The 22,304-nt window shown below is 41.6% G+C and overlaps 1 protein-coding gene and 1 long non-coding RNA gene across 3 annotated transcripts; one reads left to right on the forward strand and one right to left on the reverse strand.

Moving 5' to 3' along the window:
• Positions 1–337: 337 nt before the first annotated feature.
• On the reverse strand, positions 338–4,660 carry LOC123091000 (uncharacterized). Its single transcript, XM_044512391.1, has 2 exons — positions 4,347–4,660; positions 338–703 (listed from the first exon to the last, which is right to left on the reverse strand). The coding sequence occupies exons 1-2, from the start codon at positions 4,499–4,501 to the stop codon at positions 628–630; spliced, it is 231 nt and encodes a 76-aa protein (XP_044368326.1). The 5' UTR covers positions 4,502–4,660; the 3' UTR covers positions 338–627.
• Positions 4,661–4,817: 157 nt separating this feature from the next.
• LOC123091001 (uncharacterized) lies at positions 4,818–7,320 on the forward strand. 2 transcript variants are annotated; one of them, XR_006442711.1, is made up of 3 exons: positions 4,818–5,122; positions 5,205–5,591; positions 5,669–7,320. It is a non-coding gene; the product is annotated as an uncharacterized lncRNA (long non-coding RNA). The 2 variants fall into 2 exon arrangements; XR_006442712.1 differs by having other exon boundaries at positions 4,827–5,122; positions 5,805–7,320.
• The last annotated feature ends 14,984 nt before the right edge of the window (positions 7,321–22,304 follow it).

A 22,304-nucleotide genomic window follows, 5' to 3' on the forward strand; every position in this document is an offset into this window, starting at 1 on the left:
AAAAAACCTTAGGGAGGGGTACGTCTGCTCTGCTGCCCCTACTTCTCCACCAATCAAAGGTCATCGTGTCGATCTCAAGAGCCGAGGGTCCTCCATAATTTGTTCAATCAGTTATGACAAGATACATGAACCACAGTTCAAACTGATCTGGAGGACGCCCACAAACCACAGCTCGGCAGCTGTGCAAACTGCAATTTGGATGGATAATTGTAGTAACATTTCAAGGCAGTACCTGGTCTATAGCGTCAATTATGGATGGATGATTGTAGTAATATTGGAAGATACCATGTAGGAACTCTCTCCTCTATGGACTGGATAGAACATCCACACGTCATCAGAAGGCTTAAAAGAGAGCTCTATATATTTAGGTTGCCGTGAAGAAAAACTGCCAATTGGTTGCTCCCTTCTTATTCTGCATCTACACAGGCGCCAAAATACTCGAAACAAAATGGAAACATATTCGTCATGCATGTATTTATGAGCTACAGATCTCTATCACTCAGCAAGGGTAGAACAAGTTGACTAACTTCGACAAAAGTTATATCTATGCGATCCAGCGGTCCATTTCAGTGCTCCTTTGGCTGAACATACTTCTCTCAGAATGAAAACATATTTTTGTTGTCCATTTCAGTGATCCTTTGGCTTGTCCTTGGGAACCTCTGTATCCAGCTTCTTGGGAGGTGGAACTGCTTCTTTTGCAGACCTGCAGCATTGTTTAATTTAACGATCAATTGCAGTAAACAATAAATAGAACTATTATTCCTAAACAACCCAAGTACAACAAATGCTATGCATATTAACCAATGACCATTAGTTCAGTAAGATCATCTCGATAATTAGGTGAAGATGGCATTGTCCGGAACACATCATGTGGTAGGAGGAACGAGGATTTTTTATTATTATTATTTTTTTGCTGCATGCTGCTGCAAAGCAAACTATTTGTCCCGAAAAATGATTTAAGGCCAACTAAGAGTAGCATACAGATACATCACACATGAACTGCATGATCTCTCTTGTTTCAAGCCGCCTCCTGCTACCGTCGCCCGATCTGGAATACTAAATCATAGGATTTCTCCTGGAGACATAAACCTGAGCAGGCCGAAGCAGAATGGCCACTGTCGGGGCACAGGCACCTCGGGTTGAGTAGAGCAAGGTCTTGCAGAGCAGCAGCTCCATGAGGCCTGACTGAACGGTGAGAGCAGAGGTGCAACTCCACAGCCACGCCTCCATGGAGGTTAGCGGTGCATCCATGCCGCGACAGTCGGCTCGGACAAGGGATTTGAGCTTGAATTTCTCCAGGAGTGCACCAGCACCGCAGCAGAGAAGCCAAGGCCGGGACGCGGTCGTCCTCACTGACGCCCCCAGGCACGGGCCGGAGGCGTGCGGCAACAGGCTGAGGCATCCTTGCAGCCTGCAAGGACGCGCCCGACACCTCCGCACGTCGGCCCCAGGTCGCGGGAAACCTGCAGCGTCGGCGGGCCAAGGGAGGCTGCACACGAGGGCGGACTGGATTTGAGGCTGTCGACATAGGACAAGAAGCCGGGTGGAGAGGGTCGGGGGAGAGGAGACTGATGGAAGAGAGCCAAGGAAACGAGAGAGGCACCGGCTGAGACGCCCCCGCCCCCGCCGTCCACCGTAAATCAGCCTCCTCCAGCGGTGGAGGGATTTGGTGGTGGGCAAGGTTTTTGAGTCGCGACTTGGCGAGTCGCCGCGAGCCCTGAAGCTCAGCGTATAGTCGACGAAAGTCGTTGTATAGTCGCGAGTCGCCCTGATTTTTGGAAAACGACTTGGCGATTATTCGGCGACTATACAGCGACTAATCAGCGACTCAAAAACCATGGTGGTGGAGAAGAAGTTTTTGGGTGGCAGCGGCAGTGCCTCCGGAGTCGCTCGAGAGCATCCGTGGCACTACTTTCTTGTTGAAGGCGTCACCGTGGAGATACTACTCCAAGCAGGCTTCGGCTGCTGGATCTCTTGGTTACTTGTGCTGGACAACGATTCGAGCGAAAGCTCAGCCATGACGGAACTCGTGTGTATCCATTCCCTTCTTGAAGGCATCGCTGGTGTATCCATGTCCTCATGTTCAATGCGGGTCATCGTGCTCGGCTGCCAATGCCTCTTGGGGTCCGGTGGTGCTGCCTATGCGCATCACCGTGCAGCAATCTCTCTTCTCTTGGTGCTGCTTTCTGGTCAGGCTGGTTCATGGCAGTTTGTATGGCTGCTTTGTGATCTGGGTTTGTGGATGCCGGCTGCTTTGTGATCTGGGTTTCTGGTCGGTCTGGCTGGTACGTCGAGGCAGCGGCCTCAGATTTTCGGCACATCGTTTGTGATCTGCGGGCGGTTGTCTCATGTAGCGAGTGCTATAAGGCGTTCATCCCGTGCGACGTTGCGGCTCGCCTGCAAGCGGGGGGCGTCGGAGCAGCGCTTCGGATTTGGGGGTGTGTTCGGTGCGGCTGTAGCCTTGTGTTGTGTGGTCGACGAGGCTTCGTCGCTTGTGCGGTTTTTGGCCTAGTTTTACTTATAATCTGGGCTGCCATGTCTGGTTTTTGAACCGATCTACCTTATAAACTGGGTCAAAATTTTCTTTAAGAGATCAATTCAGGTGGGGAGCCCCCCCCCCCAAACAATTCAAAAAAGAACATGAACAGCATGATAATGTAATATTTAGATGTGTTTTTACAAGCTGATGCAATTATATGAAAAGTAAGTAGAGTTGATGTACAAGTAGCTTAAAACAGAGTAAGAACTAGCCTCAGTGATGGAATGCAATCATGGGTTTTATAGCTAGTAAACAATTGAACTATTTTTTCGGTTTTTTCCCATCCCATATGTAGGTACATATAACCCTCCTTTATAAAATATAAAATGGCATAGTAGGGCCTTTCCTACTGTTTTTCGCTAAAAGGATAGCTTAAAATAATTCAATAATTATGGTTAACAAAGAAGTGAGACCAGTCAAACACTTACACAGTGTAATTACATAAATATGTTGCCATATGCAGAGTGTAAATGTAGATTTGCCGGTAAAGGCCAAACTAAGACCTAAGAAAATACTATATCAGGACCACAAATTAGAATAGGTTTAAGATAGCCAAAGTGTATGGTACAGTCATACATACTTTTCCTACACATTTTTTTTCTCGGTCATGCAGGAGAGCTGCATATCTTTTCCTACACTGATTAATTGCTCATTTTAAGTATGATAAGTGGAGTTAATTTAAATCCCTAATTGTTAATACTGAAGTGGATAAAAATTTCAAATACTAACCATAGAGCACAAGAAATATTTTAGGTGATAATTCAGAAATTTCTCGAAACACAGTTTCTTTATAAATGTAACAGATTGAGTGTTTCTTTCTGTAGGCACCAACATGTATTTAGCATGTGGTGTTGCAAGAGTAATATGACATTTGATCAAAGACCAGGGACAGCACAAATCCCTCCAAGCCTTATCTAGCTTAGTCTAACCAGACAGAACCACATAAACGAAAGCCTAGCTCAACCCAGCTCAAACTCAGCAGAGTACCAGTTGTTTTAGCAATGCAATGTGAGTAACATGTTAATGAGACAGTGGGTAACATGTTAATCAGACAGCTATTACCAATTAGATGATGTGGCACAATATGTGGGGACACTTCTGAATCTAGAATTCTTTCCACAGACTTATGACGAAATACATCATTGTTGTCATTTCCTAAAGCATTAATTTGATTATTTCCCTTGAGCCATTAACGTATAACCTTTGGATATATCAGGCCAATCAGCAAAATCACTTGAAAGGGCAAAAAGCTTGCAAGAGCACCAACTAACCCAAGTGGATCGGAGAAGTCTCAGACTATGCTTGTCTTGATCCTCTTTGCTTTGCTATAAAGCTCACATTTGGAAATTTAACCCTGAACTTCTAAAAACATGCTTCTGTTTTTCAGAATAGAAGTAAATTTCTTTGGCAGGATCAAGACAAATCAACCTCATCTGTCTTGGTCCCTAGCTCCTCACAATGCCCCTAGCCACCCAGAATTCAAATCCACCAATCAATCAGCTTTATCACAGCATGGTTGCCTCAAGAATATTAACTGACTAGAATCCCCCCTCAAAACAGTTGCTGCAAATTAGTTAAGAACGTCTACTCGAACAGCTACACCAAGATTAGACAGTAGGAAAACAGGATCACCCAAACATCTACTTTTTCTCCCTGATTCTAAAACGACTAACATGCTTGAACCTAGACGGCGAACCCTAGTCCAATAAACAGGCGTGCTAAAATCAGCATCCACATCTAAGTCCTAAGTAGAACAAGAACAGAAGCAGGGAGGCAAGCAAGAGAACGGGCGGTTTGGTGGCGATACTTGGATGCGGCGGAGGCGTTGTCCTCCTCGAGCCACTGTCGGATTTGGCGGGCGTTGCGGCGGAAGACAGCACCGGACTTGCGGACGTCGGTGGTGAAGAGAAGCAGCGCCCCGCCCACCACCGCCGCCGTCACGATGAAGTTGGTGAGCGCCATCTCCGTCTCTCGCTCTCGCCGGTCCGGTCTGTCGTGGCGGCGGCCGGACTGGAATTCCCCTTTGCCTGCACTTCGTGCCTTCCTGGATCGTGTGGGAGGCTGAATAATTCAGATTCTGGAATTGTTCGCAAGATCCAGCTGAGCTGGGCCCACCTATCTATACTTCTTCTATACTACTATTAAAAGAGCAAACGGGTGTTTGTCTAAAGCCACACAACAAACTGTACACAGGATAAGCAGAACCATCCGATCAAATTGACTTAAACACATCCTATCGCCTATATTACATCAATAATCTGTCAGCCAGATCAACGTCTTAGATTAAATGTTCTGCCTAGCAGACGCCGCGTCTGCCGATCGTGCGAGCGCTCCGCGGCCGCCGATCCCGCGGCCCAGCGGCAACTCCCTGATTTTCGTTTTTTTAGGAATCCCTGATTTTCGGTTTGGTCCACGCGAAAGTGGCTCCCGAGTCCTGGCACTGGCTTTAGGCCCCAACAAGAACGGCGAAAGAAGGGATCCGCAGCAACAACGTTGCGCCGCCGCTCCGCCCGTGCGCTCCCCACCCCCGATCCGCCCCGAGCCCACCAGGCCTCCGAACGCCGCCGTCGAGCTCCTCTGCCGGTCAGCCGTGCCCAGAGCCCTCCTCCCTTCTCTCTCCCTCTCCTCACTAATCTTTCTCCCTCTCTCCGTTCCCACACTGCAGGACACCATGGCCATGGACTAAAGCTCCGCCGGACCTTCCCTCGCGAGTGCCGGCCCTCCTCCCGACTAAATCGGCGACGGCGACGAACGGTGATGAACACATGCCTACCCCCTTCTTAATTCTCCCGGGCAGTCTGTGATGCAGATGCCGCCGCTGCCATTCTTCCGCACAGCCGAGGACGCGAAAGTCGTTGTTGTCTGCAACTCAGCTGCCTCCATCCTGTTGCCCTGCGAAGTTGAGGAGGGTTTGTTGTCCGGACATCGCATCCTCCTGCTTGTCCTCTACCACAGGGTCGTTGCCATCTTCAGTCACCACGGCCACCTCTGCCATGTCCTCTACCACGGGTTCAATAGGGGCATACCACCGCATGTCCTCTTCACATGATAGGTACAGACTTGGCTAAGCAATTTTATGTCAAACTGCACATAAATATGATTAAGTCCTTGTTGTATTTTTACTGGTAGGGAGAGCAGGGGAAAAGTCTTGTGGATACATATATGAATGCCCGCCAGAAGAAGAGAAGGGTGTTTGGCTGCAAATCAGTTTTATGTCAAACTGCACATAAATATGATCAAGTACTTGTTGTCTTTTTACTGGCAGGGAGAGCAGGAGAAGGTGTTGTGGATACATATATGAATGCCCGCCAGAAGAAGAGAAAGATGTTTGGCTGCAAGTAATTGTGTTCGTAGGCTGTCCATATCACCGGCACTAAGGGGAAATGTTCGACTGCCACGTTCCTGTCTAATATCATGAGGGAGCAAGCATAAACTGTGGGCTGCTATTCCAGGTATTCCACCATATCACCAAGCTCCGTGTATCATTTAATCCATTTGGTAGTAACTATTAGACGACATGATCATGGAAATGGAAATTGTATGGTGCTGATGTTTATGCAGTCCACACCTTTTAACAATCCGAGAGCGCATCACCTGTTTCAGCTGCATCTTTGAGGGATCTTTTTGATCTGGCAAAAGGAAGCTATTGATGAATCAATCGAATATTTTCAAAGATATTTTTAGGTTGCAAGGTTGGTATTTTGCTTTAATAAAATGCTGATGATGCGTACTCAGATATTTTTTTGTATGTCCCCGAATGGGAGCCTATACAATACCAATAAACGATAAGCATAACAAGAAAAATAGCAAAGGTACTATCGAATGGGAGCCTAATTTCTTGTTTCAGTATTGTCTGCAGCTTTGTTTCAGGAAGATACAATTCTGTAATTTTTTTATGTCGCATTTGAAGGTGTCGGCAAGTAAGCGGCTCTACATCTTGCCAATTCCATTTCTAATAGGCATGAACCCCCTGTGTTTTGGACAACTAAGGTTACATGCATGTGTTCATATCATAATCATGTACCAATTCTGAGTCAGACGCGTGCATTTGGATTGGATATTGAACCGAGCCCGCCATTTTATTACTCTGAAAGAACTATACAGTGATATTTGGCTATTGCTTTCAGTATTAGAGAAGCATAGAAACTGAACTGCAGGGCTTTCTATATTTTTATGTGAAATTCCTCTATGACATTGTGCCATACTATTTACTTTGAGCAACCTTTCTATGCTATTTTCTTGGACAGTTTATACTGTAATCTCTAGCACCTCAATATATGGTAAACAAGTGCAAGCTTGGGTATTTTTTTCCTCATCTCGTATTCATTTTATTTGCTATGTTACTTTAGCAATCAAATAGAATCAGGCACAAGCTCCAGTTAGTCCTGTGTAAAAACTGATGTGCAGGTGTGGACCATGGATTCCTTATTTTGTGCGTTTCAGACTTGGGATCGTAGGGAGAAGTGTGAACTATGGAGTCATACCAGAACTCGATTGACCATGGCACATCTTCATAAACGAGTCATGGCATCGGCAACAATATTCAAGATTTCATGTTCCCTTCATTTCCAAGCATCACTCTTAAAGCAATATATGCAGGTTCATCATTCATGCGAGGGATATGAATGACGAAACAAAAGTAAAAGGTGTTTATGCCAACAGATCATCATAATTTGGGAGGAGTGTCATGTCGGCTTTATAAAGCCAGTAGCATCCTACTATTCGCAGTTTCTGTACTTCAATGAAATAATACAATTTTCAAATTATATATTTTATGGCCATATATACTTTTTTTAAAGTTACGAGGTTCCATGAGATTAGATGACGACTCTGGTGTGTCATTTTGACAAAAGGCCCACTACGGTCAGTTCTTATAGTTCAATTAGATAATGCAATTTTCAGATGATATGTGATATGTTTTAATTTATTTATTTCATGTGTTCTTTGTCACCGGCATTTGTGCATGAATTGGTTACATGTCTACAAAGCTAACCAAATAAGAACGTGATGAATTCAATGTATGCAAAACTAACCAAATATGAATGAGGTGAATTTCCTGACCACATTTTGTGCCGGACCTTACTATGAAACAAACTATCTATGCCAAAACCACCACTCCTACATTTTCTATTTTCACTGGTTTACTGACTTCATTCTTCACAAGGCGTGGAAGATCTCTATGAATAAGCCACAACTAGCAGTAACTATGTTTGTTTGTTTTTTTTGCCAGAGAACTATGTTTGGTTCTAGGCTGCCCTGCTCCATGTTAGTCCACAATTCTTTTGGAGTTTCAGGCTGATAACAAATGTAATTCTTCACCATATTTGTTAGCATTACTATATCATGCTGGAATCCCTTCTCTCCATTTCCTGGAAGTACTTAACTTCCTTTTTGCAGAATCCACATCGTACGTAATACATGCAAAAAATATGTTTATACATGAGATTTTTTTCTCACGGTTATATGTGCGTGCACGTGCACGCTTACTAGTAGCAACTAAAGGCCTTGTGATGGGATCCGGCTTGCCTGCTCCCTTCCTATGCTCCCATCCGTGCTCCCACTTCATCCTGCGGTTGTTTTTTTTCCTTTTCTTTTTCTAATCTAATAATCTCCCCCCCCCCTGATTTTAAGGGGGTGGGGCCAGGCCTTATTTTGTTCCAATCAAAACAAGTCACGTACGTGGGAGCACGCATGGGCACACGGCAGGGGAGCAGGCAAGTCTCGTCCCTTGTGATGGGCCATTATCCGCCAGCCTATTTCGGAGAGCTCTGTGATCAATAAAGTGGAGCGAGTTTTGTCTAAAAGAAAAACCTACGTGTGGCCGCTTTTGACAGATGACAACGTGACTTAAATTTAAAAATCTCACTATAGTGGGATATTCACTGCAACATCATGTTTACTGTACTGTAGAGATTTTCTATTGTTTAAATACATTTTAGAAAACAAGAATTTTTTTGGGGAAAATATGAAAAAAGGATTCCGAACAAACCATACTGAAAATACTGATTCATGTTGATGGTGAAAAGGCAATACAAATACTTTAGAACTAGTCACATGGACAGATAAGATTATTTTTCCTTTTTCAATATTTTCCTGTAAACTCTGAATATATTTTTTTGAAAGTCCAAACATTTTTGACAGAACACACACATGTTTTACAAACATGTTAGCAACTTTTTGGGTCTGTAACCAAAATTTATAATGTTCATCAATTTTTTAAACTACAATAATTTTTGATAACAACATTTAGAAAATGTGAACAAATTTTTGAATTGCGAAAAAACATTGAAGACAGGAAATGTTTTTGAAATTGTGAAGAAATCTTGAAAAAACAGGAACATTTTTAAAAATTACTATCAACTTTTGACAATCACAAACAAGTTTTAAGAAAATGCGAATAATTTTTCAATTTGTGAAAACTTTTGAAAAAAGGAACATTCATTTGTGAACGAATTTTGAGAACCGCAACATTTTTTATTTTTTTCTTAAACATGATTTTTTTTTAGAATCTTGAATAAGTTTTAAAGATGTGGACAAATTTTTAATCTTCTAATATTTTTAAATGGAAACTTTTTTGAATTTGTGAGCAAAATTTGAAAAAGCCGGTCATTTTTTGGAAACATGGACATTTTATGAAAAAGGTACATTTTTGCGTATGTGAACAAATTATGAAATAGCATTATTTTAAATTTGCAAACATTTTTTAGTTTGGTAACGAAATTTTAAAACTAGAATATTTTTTGAAATGAGAACACTTTTTGAAATATGCGAACATTTTCTTGAATCAATATTATTGTCGAAATTGTGAAAAAATTTAATAGTAGGGATTTTTTTGAACTTTTGAACATTTTTTGAAAATTCAAACAAATTTCCATATCTGAAAAAATAGAAACTAAAAATTCAGAAGAAAAAAGAATTAGAAAAGAAATAAGAAATGAAATAAGTAAACAAAAAGGAAACAAAAAGGAAAAAAGAAACAGAAAAATAAAAATGAAAATGAAAATAGAAACGTAAAAAAACTTAAAATAAAATAGCAGTGAAAACCGGTTCAAGAACCTTCTACAAGGTTCCCGAAACCGGTCGGGAACCTTATAGAAGGTTCCCAAAACTGCATATTGTAGCGCTGCGTACGTTTGAAAATTGGGTCGGCCCATCTCGGTCGCTCGCCTCGATTCATGACTTTGAACTTCTCATGTTGATTAATAAGATGCGGCATGTTTATGGAGTGAGCTCGACTCATTCTCTCATCACGTGACTTGGGCATCAAGGTATGCCTCATGATAGTGTTGGAGGTAGAAAGTCTTATCAACAAGTAGTAAACCGAGCCAAGGTTGTGTGATTCCCTGTCCTCCTTAGGAATCTCCTTGTACATGTTAGCCATTGAGTTGTGATCTATCTTGGGCTTATAATATACATCAACATCATCTTCATCAGCTGAGTTTTTCTTCCTCCTGGCCCTGATGGCAGCTTTTGGCAACTCTGGAGAGCTCCTCTCTCCCTCATAGTAACTGCCCCTAGGACTTGATCCTGCACTCAACTCCACATTCTGCTCCTCTGACATGTTCTGGCTGTCACTTACATCTGACATAGCTGACACTACACCTATGAAGTAGATGGGGTAGAGTGGAATGGATGAGCATCACAAAAACACAACATTTTGCCAAATTTTTGAGTAAAAATGTTAGATTTAGGTTTTCAAAGAAATGAATTCGGAGTCACTGACCAGAAAATGTCGGTAGCACCGAAGCTTTTACAAAAACTTGGTCACTGATACATCCATTTTGCATCATGTTTCCTACTTTTATTTATAGTGTTTTTGTGCAATATAACACTTTGTGGAGTAATTCTAATGCCTTTTCTCTCATAATATGCAAGGTTTACAGAAAGAGGAAGATTACCAGCAGCTGAAATTCTGGACCTGAAAAAGCTCTGTCAGAGATACCTATTCTGCACATCTCCAAATGAGCTAAAATTTTACGAAGAATTATTTTGAAATATATAAAAAATACTGGAGAAAAGAAATACCAGAGAGGGCCACCTAGGTGCCCACTAGGCACCAGGGCGCACCTGCCCCCCGTGGTGCGCCCTGGTGGGTAGTGTGCCCTAGTCTGCTTCCGGTGCCCATCTTCTAGTACATAAGGTCATTTGCCCTATAAAAAATAACGAGAGGACTTTCCGGACGGAGCACCGCTGTCTCGAGGCGGATCTTGAGCAGGAGCACTTCTGCTCTCCGGCGGAGCGATTCCGCCGAGGATACTTTTATCCGAAGAGGGGAAAATCGAAGCTATGTTATCATCAACAACCCTCTCATCGTGGGAAGGCCAATCTCCATCAACATCTACAATAGCATCATCTCATCTCAAAACTCTAGCTCATCTCTTGTGTTCAATCTTTGTATCAAGGCCTGAGATTAAAACAATATGCAGTATGATTTGTTAGGAATGTCAAATATTTGTTCATAGTTTGGAAAACCATTCATGGTTTAGGAAATTGTTTGCTTTTTCAAAATTTATTTTTCTTTTAAGAAGCCATAATTTAAAAAATAATTCATGTTTAAAATTTTGTTCTTGTTTTTAAAAACTGTTCATAATTGTAAATTTTGTTCAGGTAATACTGATTCATGTTGGTGGTGAAAAGGCAATACAAATACTTTAGAACTAGTCACATCGACAGATAAGATTATTTTTCCTTTTTCAATATTTTCTTGTAAACTCTGAATATAATTTTTTGAAAGTCCAAACATTTTTGACAGAACACACACGTGTTTTACAAACATGTTAGCAACTTTTTGAGTCTGTAACCAAATTTTATAATGTTCATCAATTTTTTAAATGACAATAAATTTTGATAACAACATTTAGAATGTGAACAGATTTTTGAATTGTGAAAAAAATTGAAAACAAGAAATGTTTTTGTAATTGTGAAGAAATCTTGAAAAAACAAGAACGTTTTTTAAAATTACGATCAACTTTTGACAATCACAATCAAGTTTTAAGAAAATGCGAATAATTTTTCAATTTGTGAAAACTTTTCAAAAAAAGGAACATTCATTTGTGAACGAATTTTGAGAACCGGAACATTTTTTATTTTTTTCTTAAACATGAACTTTTTTTAGAATCTTGAATAAGTTTTAAAGATGTGGACAAATTTTTAATCTTCTAATATTTTTAAATGGAAACTTTTTTGAATTTGTGAGCAAAATTTGAAAAAGCCGATCATTTTTTGGAAATATGGACATTTTATGAAAAAGGGACATTTTTGCGTATGTGAACAAACTATGAAATAGCATTATTTGAAATTTGCAAACATTTTTTAGTTTGGTAACGAAATTTTAAAACTAGAATATTTTTTGAAATGAGAACACTTTTTGAAATATGCGAACATTTTCTTGAATCAATATTATTTTCGAAATTGTGAAAAAAATTAATAGTAGCGATTTTTTGAACTTTTTGAACATTTTTTGAATTTTCAAACAAATTTCCATATCTAAAAAAATAGAAACTAAAAATTTAGAAGAAAAAAGAATTAGAAAAGAAATAAAAAATGAAATAAGTAAACACAAAAGGAAACAAAAAGGAAAAAGAAACAGAAAAATAAAAATGAAAATGAAAATAGAAACATAAAAAAACTTAAAATAAAATAGCAGTGAAAACCGGTTCAAGAACCTTCTAGAAGGTTCCCGAAACCGGTCAGGAACCTTATAGAAGGTTCCCAAAACTGCATATTGTAGCGCTGCGTACGTTTGAAAAATGGGCCGACCCATCTCGATCGCTCGCCTCGATTCATGACTTTGAACTTCTCATGTTGATTAATAAGATGCAGCATGTTTATGGAGTGAGCTCGACTCATTCTCTCATCACGTGACTTGGCCATCAAGGTATGCCTCATGTTAGTGTTGGAGGTAGCAAGTCTTGTCAACAAGTAGTAAACCGAGCCAAGGTTGTGTGATTCCCTGTCCTCCTTAGGAATCTCCTTGTACATGTTAGCCATTGAGTTGTGATCCATCTTGGGCTTATAATATACATCAACATCATCTTCATCAGCTGAGTTTTTCTTCCTCCTGGCCCTGGTGGCAGCTTTTGGCAACTCTGGGGAGCTCCTCTCTCCCTCATAGTAACTGCCCCTAGGACTTGATCCTGCACTCAACTCCACATTCTGCTCCTCTGACATGTTCTGGCTGTCACTTACATCTGACATAGCTGACACTACACCCGTGAAGTAGATGGGCTAGAGTGGAATGGATGAGCATCACAAAAACACAACATTTTGCCAAAATTTTGAGTAAAAATGTCAGTTTTAGGTTTTCAAAGAAATGATTTCGGAGTCACCGACCAGAAAATGTCGGTAGCACCGAAGCTGTTACAAAGACTTGGTCACTGATACGTCCATTTTGCATCATGTTTCCTACTTTTATTTATAGTGTTTTAATGCAATATAACACTTTGTGGAGTAATTATAATGCCTTTTCTCTCATAGTATGCAAGGTTTACAGAAAGAGGGAGATTACCAGCAGCTGGAATTCTGGACCTGAAAAAGCTATGTCAGAGATACCTATTCTGCACATCTCCAAATGAGCTGAAATTTTACGAAGAATTATTTTGGAATATATAAAAATACTGGAGAAAAGAAATACCAGAGGGGGCCACCTAGGTGCCCACTAGGCACCAGGGCGCACCTGCCCCCCCCCCTCCCGGTGCGCCCTGGTGGGTAGTGTGCCCCTGGCCTGCTTCTGGTGCCCATCTTCTAGTACATAAGGTCATTCGCCCTATAAAAAATAACGAGAGGACTTTTCAGACGGAGCGCCGCTGTCTCGAGGCGGACCTTGAGCAGGAGCACTTCTGCTCTCCGGCGGAGCGATTCCACCAGGGATACTTTTCTCCGGAGAGGGGGAAATCGAAGCTATGTCATCATCAACAACCCTCTCATCATGGGAGGGCCAATCTCCATCAACATCTACAATATCATCATCTCATCTCAAAACCCTAGCTCATCGCTTGTGTTCAATCTTTGTATCAAGGCATGAGATTGATATCTGTGGGTGACTATAGTGTTGATTACATCTTGTAGTTGATGCTAGCCGGTTATTTGGTGGAAGATTATATGTTCATATCTATTATGATATTCGATACCCCTCTGATCTGGAGCATGAATATGTTGTGTGAGTAGTTACTTTTATTGTTGAGGACATGGGAGAAGTCTTTTCATAAGTAATCATGTGGATTTGATATTCGTTTGATATTTTGATGATATGTATGTTGTGATTCCCTTAGTGGTGTTATGTGAATGTCGACCACATGACACTTCACCATATTTGGGCCTAAGGGAATGCATTGTGGAGTAGTTATTAGATGATGGGTTGCTTGAGTGACAGAAGCTTAAACCCTAGTTTATGCACTATTCTGTAAGGGGATGATTTGGATCCATATGTTTAATGCTATGGTTAGATTTTATCTTAATTCTTCTTTCGTAGTTGCAGATGCTTGCCAGAGGGGTTAATCATAAGTGGGGGGCTTATTCAAGTAAGAACAACACCCAAGCACTGGTCCACCCACATGTCAAATTATCAAAGTAGCGAACGCAAATCAAACCAATGTGACGAAAGCGACTAGATGAAATTCATGTGTGTCCTCAAGAACGCTTTGCTTACTATGAGATTGTTTTGTCCTATCCTTTTCTACAAAAAGGATTGGGCTACCTTGCTGCACCTATTGTTACTATTTCTACTTAGTACTTGTTACAAATTATCTTGCTATCAAACTACCTGTTACCAACAATTCCAGTGCTTGCAGAAATTACCTTGCTGAAAACCGCTTGTCATTTCCTTCTGCTCCTCGTTGGGTTCGACATTCTTACTTATCAAAAGGACTACGATTGATCACCTATACTTGCGGGTCATCAAGACTCTTTTCAGGCGTCGTTGCCGGGGAGTGAAGCGCTCTTGGTAAGTGGAAATTGGCAAGGGAAAATTTATATAACATGCACAAATATACTTTTACTTGTTACTATGGAAAAAAAATTCTTTGAGGGGTTTGTTCGGGGAATCTTCACCTCGATCGAAAGCACAAAGAGTTGCTCCTCAACCTACTGCACCTACTGAGAATATTTATTATGAAATTCCTTTGGGGTATGATAGAGAAACTGCTAGCTAATCCTTATGCAGGAGATGGAACATTACATCCTGATATGCACCTTTATCTTTGAAGGGAAAGGCATTGACATGATATAGGCTATGTGATGATATTGGAGCTTGGGATTGGAACCGGTTGAAATTGGAATTTCATTAAAAATATATCATCTGCATCTAGTTGATTGTGATCAGAATTATATATATAATTTTTGGCCTCGAGAAGGAGAAAGTATCGCTCAAGCTTGGGGGAGGCTTAAGTATATGATGTATACATGCCCCAATCACAAGCTCTAAAAAAAATTATCTTACAATTTTTTTATGCTTGGCTTTCTCATGATAATCAAACTATGCTCGATTCTTCTTCTACTCGCTCTTTTATGAAGAAAGCTATTGAATTCAGATGGAATCTTTTGGAAAGAATTAAACGCAACTCTGAAGATTGGGAACTCAACAAAGGTAATGAGTCAGGTATAACACTTAAGTTCGAGTGTGTTAAATCTTCTATGGATGCCAATGCTTTTCACAAGTTTAGCACTACATATGGACTTGACTCTGAGATAGTAGCTTATTTTTGTGGATCATTTCCTACTCATGTTGATCTCCCTAAGGAGAAATGGTTTAAATATCATCCCCCTGTTAAAGAAAAGATTGAGGAGCCAGTTATGGTTAAAGATGAAACTATCATTTATAATCTTGACCCAGTTGTGCCTACTACTTACATTGAAAAACCACCTTTCCCTGTTAGGATAAAGGAACATGCTAAGGTTTCAACCGTGGTAAAAAAAGTAATATAAGAGAACCTAGACCCTCTAAACCTAATGTTTCTATGGTTAAAGATCTCTTAGTCGATAATATTGATGGGCACATTATTTATTTATGTGGTGAAGCTGCTAGAATTGCTAAACCTGATGATAAAGATACAAATAAGCCCGTAGTTGGCATGCCTGTAGTCTCTACTAAAATAAGAAATCATTATTATCATGGCTTATGTGATATGGGTGCTAGTGTGAGCGCTATCCCATTTACCTTATATCAAGAAATTATGAATGATATTGCCCCCTGCTGAAATAGAAGACAATGATGTTACTATTAAGCTTGCTAATAGAGATACTATCACACCCCTTGGGATTGTTAGAGATGTTGAAGTCTTGTGTGGGAAAATGCTAAACCATACTGAAAATATTGGTTATGAGATTCCTTCGGGTATGATAGAGAAACTGCTAGATAATCCTTATGCAGGAGATGGAACACTACATCCTCATATGCACCTAATCTCTGTGGATGAAGTTTGTGGATATTTAAGCTTGCAGGTTTATCCTGAGATGAAGTTAAGAAGAAGGTTTTCCCTTTATCTTGGGGGGGGGGGGCATTGACATGGTATAGGCTATGTGATGATATTGGAGCTTGGGATTGGAATCGATTGAAATTGGAATTTCACCAAAAGCTTTATCCTATGCATCTAGTTCATCGTGATCAGAATTATATATATAATTTTTGGCCTCGCGAAGGAGAAAGTATCGCTCAAGCTTGAGCAAGACTTAAATCAAAGATATATTCATGCCCCAATCATGATCTCTCTAGAGAAATTCTTATACAGAATTTTTATGCTCGTCTTTCCTGTGATGATTGATCCATGCTCGATACTTCTTGTACTCGTTCCTTTATGAAGAAGACTATTGAATTCAGGTGGGATCTTTTGTAGAGAATTAAACCCAACTCTGAAGATTGGGAACTCGAAGAAGGTAAAGAGTCAGCTATAAAGCTTGATTTTGATTGTTTTAAATCTTTTATGGATACCGGTGCTTTTCACAAGTTTAGCACTAAATATGGACCTGACTCTGAGATAGTAGCCTCTTTTTATGAATCATTTTCTACTCATGCTGACCTCCCTAAGGAGAACTGGTTTAAATATCACCCCCCTATTAAAGAAAAGATTGAGGACCCAGTCATAGTTAAAGATGAAACTATCATATATAATGTTGACCTAGTTGTGCATACCACTTACATTGAAAAACAACCTTTCCCTGTTAGGATAAAGGAACATGCTAAAGTCTCAATCGTGGTTAACAAAAGTAATATTAGAGCACCTAAACCTTTTGAACAAATTAAAGTAGAACCTAGTATTGCTATGATTAAAGATCTCTTGGTCGATAATATTGATGGGCATGTTATTTATTTTTGTGCCCGTTGTTGGCATGCATGTGGTCTCAGTTAAAATAGGAGATCATTGCTATCATGGTTTATGTGATTTGGATGCTAGTGTGAGTGCTATTACTTTTACCTTATATCAAGAAATTATGAATGATATAGCACGAGCTGAAATAGAAGATATTGATGTCACTATTAAACTTGCAAACAGAGACGCCATCACACCACTTGAGATAGTTAGAGATGTTGAAGTCTTGTGTGCGAAAATGAAATACCCTACTGATTTTCTAGTTCTCGGTTCTCCACAAGATGATTTTCGTCCCATAATATTTGGTAGACCTTTCTTGAACACTGTTAATGCTAAGATAGATTGCCATAAAGAAACTGTCAGTGTCAATTTTGGTGATGTGTCTCATGAGTTTAATTTCTCTAAGTTTTGTAGACATCCTCGTGATAAGGAATTGCCTAGTAAAGATGAAATAATTGGTCTTGCTTTCGTTGCCGTACCTCCTACTGATCCGCTAGAACAATATTTGCTAGACCATACAAATGATATGCACTTTGCATGAAAGAAATGAAATAGATAAAATATTCTTTGAGCAACAACCTATTCTTAAACACAATTTGCATGTTGAAACTATAGGGGGCATCCTCCACCTAAAGGTGATCCCGCATTTGAATTAAAGCAATTGCCTGGTACACTACTGGAATCAGGATCTTTGTCGTCTGCTAGCTGACGGCAAAGAAGGTCTTTGCCCTCAGCTTAACGGAAGCTGATGGCAAAGAAAGAGCTAATGGAAAAGATCATGTTTACCGTTAGCCAGCTATTTGCCGTCCGCTAGCGGACGACAAAGAATGAGGGTGGCCCACTAACGAGTAACACCTAACGGACACTTTCTTTGTCGTGCACTAGCAGACGGCAAAGAAAGTGGCAAAACTAACGTCCGTTAGCTAGGATCTTTGCCGTCTGCTAGCAAACGGCAAAGAACTGTGCCCTAACTAAAATCCATCGACGCCCGCCTACGCCCCACATCTCTATCTGTCCCCTCCTCTCTCCGCCCACGCCTGATCCGCCGCCGCCCCGCGCCACCCCGTCGCCACGCCGCTCCAGCAGCCACGGTGACCCCCTTCCCCGCCCCGCGCCATTCCCATCGTCGTGCCACGCCGCCCCGTGCCCGAGCCGTCGCTGCCCCACGCCACCCACGTCGCCGCGACACCCCCTCCTCCATCCCGGCGGCCCCGACGCCCCTCTGCTCCACCACCGCGGCTGCCCCGCCGCTTCGGCGCCCCCTCCTCCACCCGGCAGCCCCGGCGCCCCTCTGCTCCACCACCGCGGCTGCCCTGCCGCTTCGGTGCCCCCTCCTCCACCCATCCGCCCAGGCGCCCCTCTCCTCCACCTCTACAGCCGTCCCACCCCTCCAGCGCCCCCTCCTCCACCCGGTGAGACCTCTTGTATTTTTTTCTGTTTTTGTTTCTGTATTTTAAGTTTAGTTTAGGTTTACTTTAGGTTTGGTTTAGTTTAGGTTTACTTTAGTTTAGGTTTAGAGCAGTGAGCCTTAGGGTGCATTTGTTTGCAAAGTATTTTTGCAGTTTCAGGAAATACCATGGTTTTTGAAAAAACTTTGGTATTACATACTTTGAGGTGTTTGGATGAAACAAAAACTGAAGTTTCATAAACTGTAGTATGCCAAAAACTGTGGGCTTTTTACAGTATCTGAAAAAGTGGTCCGGGCGACATATCGATTTGAGATGGCACCGGTGGATGGGAATACGACACTAATTATTTGTAGTGATTTTGCCCACTTTTATGACTCGTTGGTTGCCGATTACTTTCAAGCGAGTAGTGAACGTCTCAAGCAAAGATTGATCATGGAGTAGACTGGTTCGTTGGTACGCAATAGGCTAGCTAGCTAGCCGATTGATTATAAGCGATGCACATACACAGACAAAGAGTTTTGCCATGGCTGGGTTGCACTCGTACAGTAGGTGATGTGCACACAGAAGTGATAAGTGAATCTGCTACAGAGATGCAGACGTGCTGACCTTCTGCATGGCGGCTGTTAGAAGACGTTAATTAGTCCAGACATGTAGCTCCTTTTAGTTAGGTGAGTTATTTTCATTTGTCATCAAGCCTCACAATGTGGTCAAAATATAGTATAAGAACACCAGCCAAACACCTGGTAGTTTTACTAAAACTGAGAAAAATCATGGTTTAAAGAAACCACAATATTCCTTACCCACACATCGGAATACCGTGGTTTGTTAGCTAGGCAGTTGATAGCAGCTACAAACACACATGTTAGCTAGTTGGATTCACTCAATGGTTTAGTTGATCGGAATTGATTAGTTGGGTATGGACACTCATGTGTTGTGGCCGGCACTCGTGTGTTGATCGGAATTGATTAGTTGATCTGATTTGAGGTATGTTTGTTTGATTGGTGTGTGGCACCTAGAGCCACCTAAAATATGGTGCAACTATGATTGTTGCCACAAGTATTCCAATGTGATCACACCACCTAAAATAATAAGAAGAAGATAATTAAAGAGGAGGAAGAAGAAGTGTATTTTCCCCTATTTTTATATTACTATGCTCTTTTTTCAACATTTTCAGTTTTCTTTCACGTCTAAAGAAATCCCTAGTTTTGAAGGGTGCCAATTGCCATTGCCAACTAACCTACCAAATTAGTTAAGTGTTGTTGATGTTGTTGAGCACAAGTGCATTGCTTTTTTTTTTCTCAGTTTTCTTTCATGTCTAGAAACTTGGCTCTATGTTTATAGATATGCTTCTAGATACTAATTGGTCTCTTCTGCTGCTTATTAGAGATGGGGAGAGGCCGTCACCGCAGGCTCTGCTCTGCCACACCGGAGTACGAGTTGGATGCTTTCGAGTTCTTCAGTATCATACTTGAGACTTCCTCCAAGAGGCAGGTATATAAAAGGAGAGATCTCCCCTTCACCCATCTCATTATGATAACTCTGCTGTTTGCTACATCACTCCTTGTCCCAAATTGCGGAGGCTGCCTGACACTTTTATGAGGATGCTGGACGGCCATCGGCCAAAGAATGTGAAGCTGTGATAGGCCGGCAGCGGGCTTCGCAGGCTTTGGGACGTGGAGTTGGTGATCAGGTACGGTCACATGTACCTGTGTCGTGGCTGGGAGCAGTTCTAACGTGCCTATGACCTGCGGCACGGGTACTTCCTTCTCTTCAGGTACGACGGTGACGCCATGCTCACCATGAAGGTGTTCAACACGACCATGTGTCGCATGCGCTACCAGGACGACGATGATGCCAGTACGTTCCGCCTCTTCTTCCTCTACATTTTGCTTTGTCTCACATCGATTGTTAACGGTCATTGTTGCATTTGGTCATGCAATGGGAGCAGCAGCAACGACTCTGGCTACAGCCAAAGCAGCAACGACTCTGGCGGCAGCAAAAGCAACAGCGAGGATGATCCAGAATGGGGTGGGGAAGAAGAGGAGCAGAGTGGGGATGGGGAGGTGCAGGCTGACGATGGGCAACAAATGGTGGTGGCTGAGGATGACGTAGCGACGGTGGTGGCTAACGATGGGCAAGAGATGGTGGTGGCTGAGGATGACCTAGCGATGGTGCTGCCTGAAGATGGCCTCACAATGGTGGTGGTGCCTGACAATGACCTCGCGATGGTGGTGGTGCTGGCGATCCCACAGTCGGGCGACATGACCATGTCAATTGTGGTAGAAGACTACATCCCACTGCCTCCGTCGCCTCGCTGCTTTTGGCGCATCAGGATGAGGAAGGAGAAGGAGAAGAAGAATGAGGAGTGAACTATGTCAGGTATGTCAGATCTCTAGAATGATCTATATATACTTAGCTTTGTTTCCTCCGAAATGACATAAGTTAGCTCTAATATGCTAAGTTATCTCTAATATATATGCTTAGTTTCCTAGGTTTGCTCAATAATGACATACACTTGGCTTACTTGTGTAAAAATGGCATAATTATGCTTAGTTAACTGAAAAATGGCATAATTAGTTAAGTTAGCTCCAAAATGACCCATTTAACCTAGGTTAGCTCCAATATGATCCATTTTACCTAGGTTAGCTCCAAAATGATCAAGTTTACCTAGGTTAGCTCTAATTTGATCCATTTTAGCTAGGTTAGCTCCTAAATGACCTAGTTTACCTAGGTTAGCTCCAAAATGACCAAGTTTACCTAGGTTAGCTCCAATATGATCCATTTTTGCTAGGTTAGCTCCAAAATGATCAAGTTTACCTAGGTTAGGTCCAATATGATCCATTTGAGCTAGGTTAGCTCCAAAATGATCAAGTTTACCTATGTTAGCTCCAATATGATCCATTTTAGCTAGGTTAGATCCAAAATGACCTAGTTTACCTAGGGTTAGCTCCAAAAGGACCAAGTTTACCTAGGTTAGCTCCAAAATGACCTAGTTTACCTAGGTTAGCTCCAATATGATCCATTTGAGCTAGGTTAGCTCCAAAATGATCAAGTTTACCTAGGTTAGCTCCAATATGATCCATTTTAGCTAGGTTAGCTCCAAAATGACCTAGTTTACCTAGGTTAGCTCCAAAATGACCAAGTTTACCCAGGTTAGCTCCAAAATGACCTAGTTTACCTAGGTTAGCTCCAAAATGATCAAGATGGCATAATATGATTAGTTCACTCAAAGATGGCATAATTAGCTAGGTTAGCTCCATTTTACCTAAGTATGCTTACTTCTTATTCCAGTCTTCTTCTTCTTCTTCTTCATTTTCTTCTTCTTCATGTGCTTCTTCTTCTTCTAACTTTCTTGTTTCCCATTTTGTAGATCTCATTTAATTCACGGAAGCTTGCATGGATGGAGTGCTTCTTTTCCTTTTCTTCTTTTATTTTGTATCGAAGAACTTGCATGGATGGAACTTGTTATATATGGATGGATGGATAACGGTGTTGGATGAACAATGTGAAACTTTTGTAATATGTATGGATGGAACTATGTGTTGGTTATGTATGTATATATGATGAAACTTGTGTGTTGGATATGTCTTTTGTGAAATTTGTGTGTTGAAACTTGTGTGTTCAAATTGAATGAATTTAAGAAAAAACAGAAAAATAGGGGCTATATAGGATCTTTGCCGTCCGCTGGCGGACGACAAAGCAATTTGCCATCAGCCAGCAGACAGCAAAGATACCACACGGCAGCTCCCTGTACAACCTGGGGGCTGTCATATTTGGTTACTTTGCCGTCCGCCAGCTAACAACAAAGCTCACTGTTAGCCCCCTAACGGCCAGACATTATCACGTGTGCCGTCCAGGACCATTGCCGTCAGCCGGCTGATGGCAAAGATTGTTTCATCTTTGCCGTCCGCCAGTTGACGACAAAGAAGCCTTTGCCATAGCCCATTCAGCCGGACCTGTTGCCGTCAGCTGACGGACGACAAAGGTATTTGCCGCCCGCCTTGTATGCCTTTGCCGTCCGCCATGGCGGATGGCAAAGAAGCTGATGCCAGT

This window comes from Triticum aestivum, chromosome 4B (assembly GCF_018294505.1).
Source record: "Triticum aestivum cultivar Chinese Spring chromosome 4B, IWGSC CS RefSeq v2.1, whole genome shotgun sequence".
NCBI lineage: Eukaryota > Viridiplantae > Streptophyta > Magnoliopsida > Poales > Poaceae > Triticum > Triticum aestivum.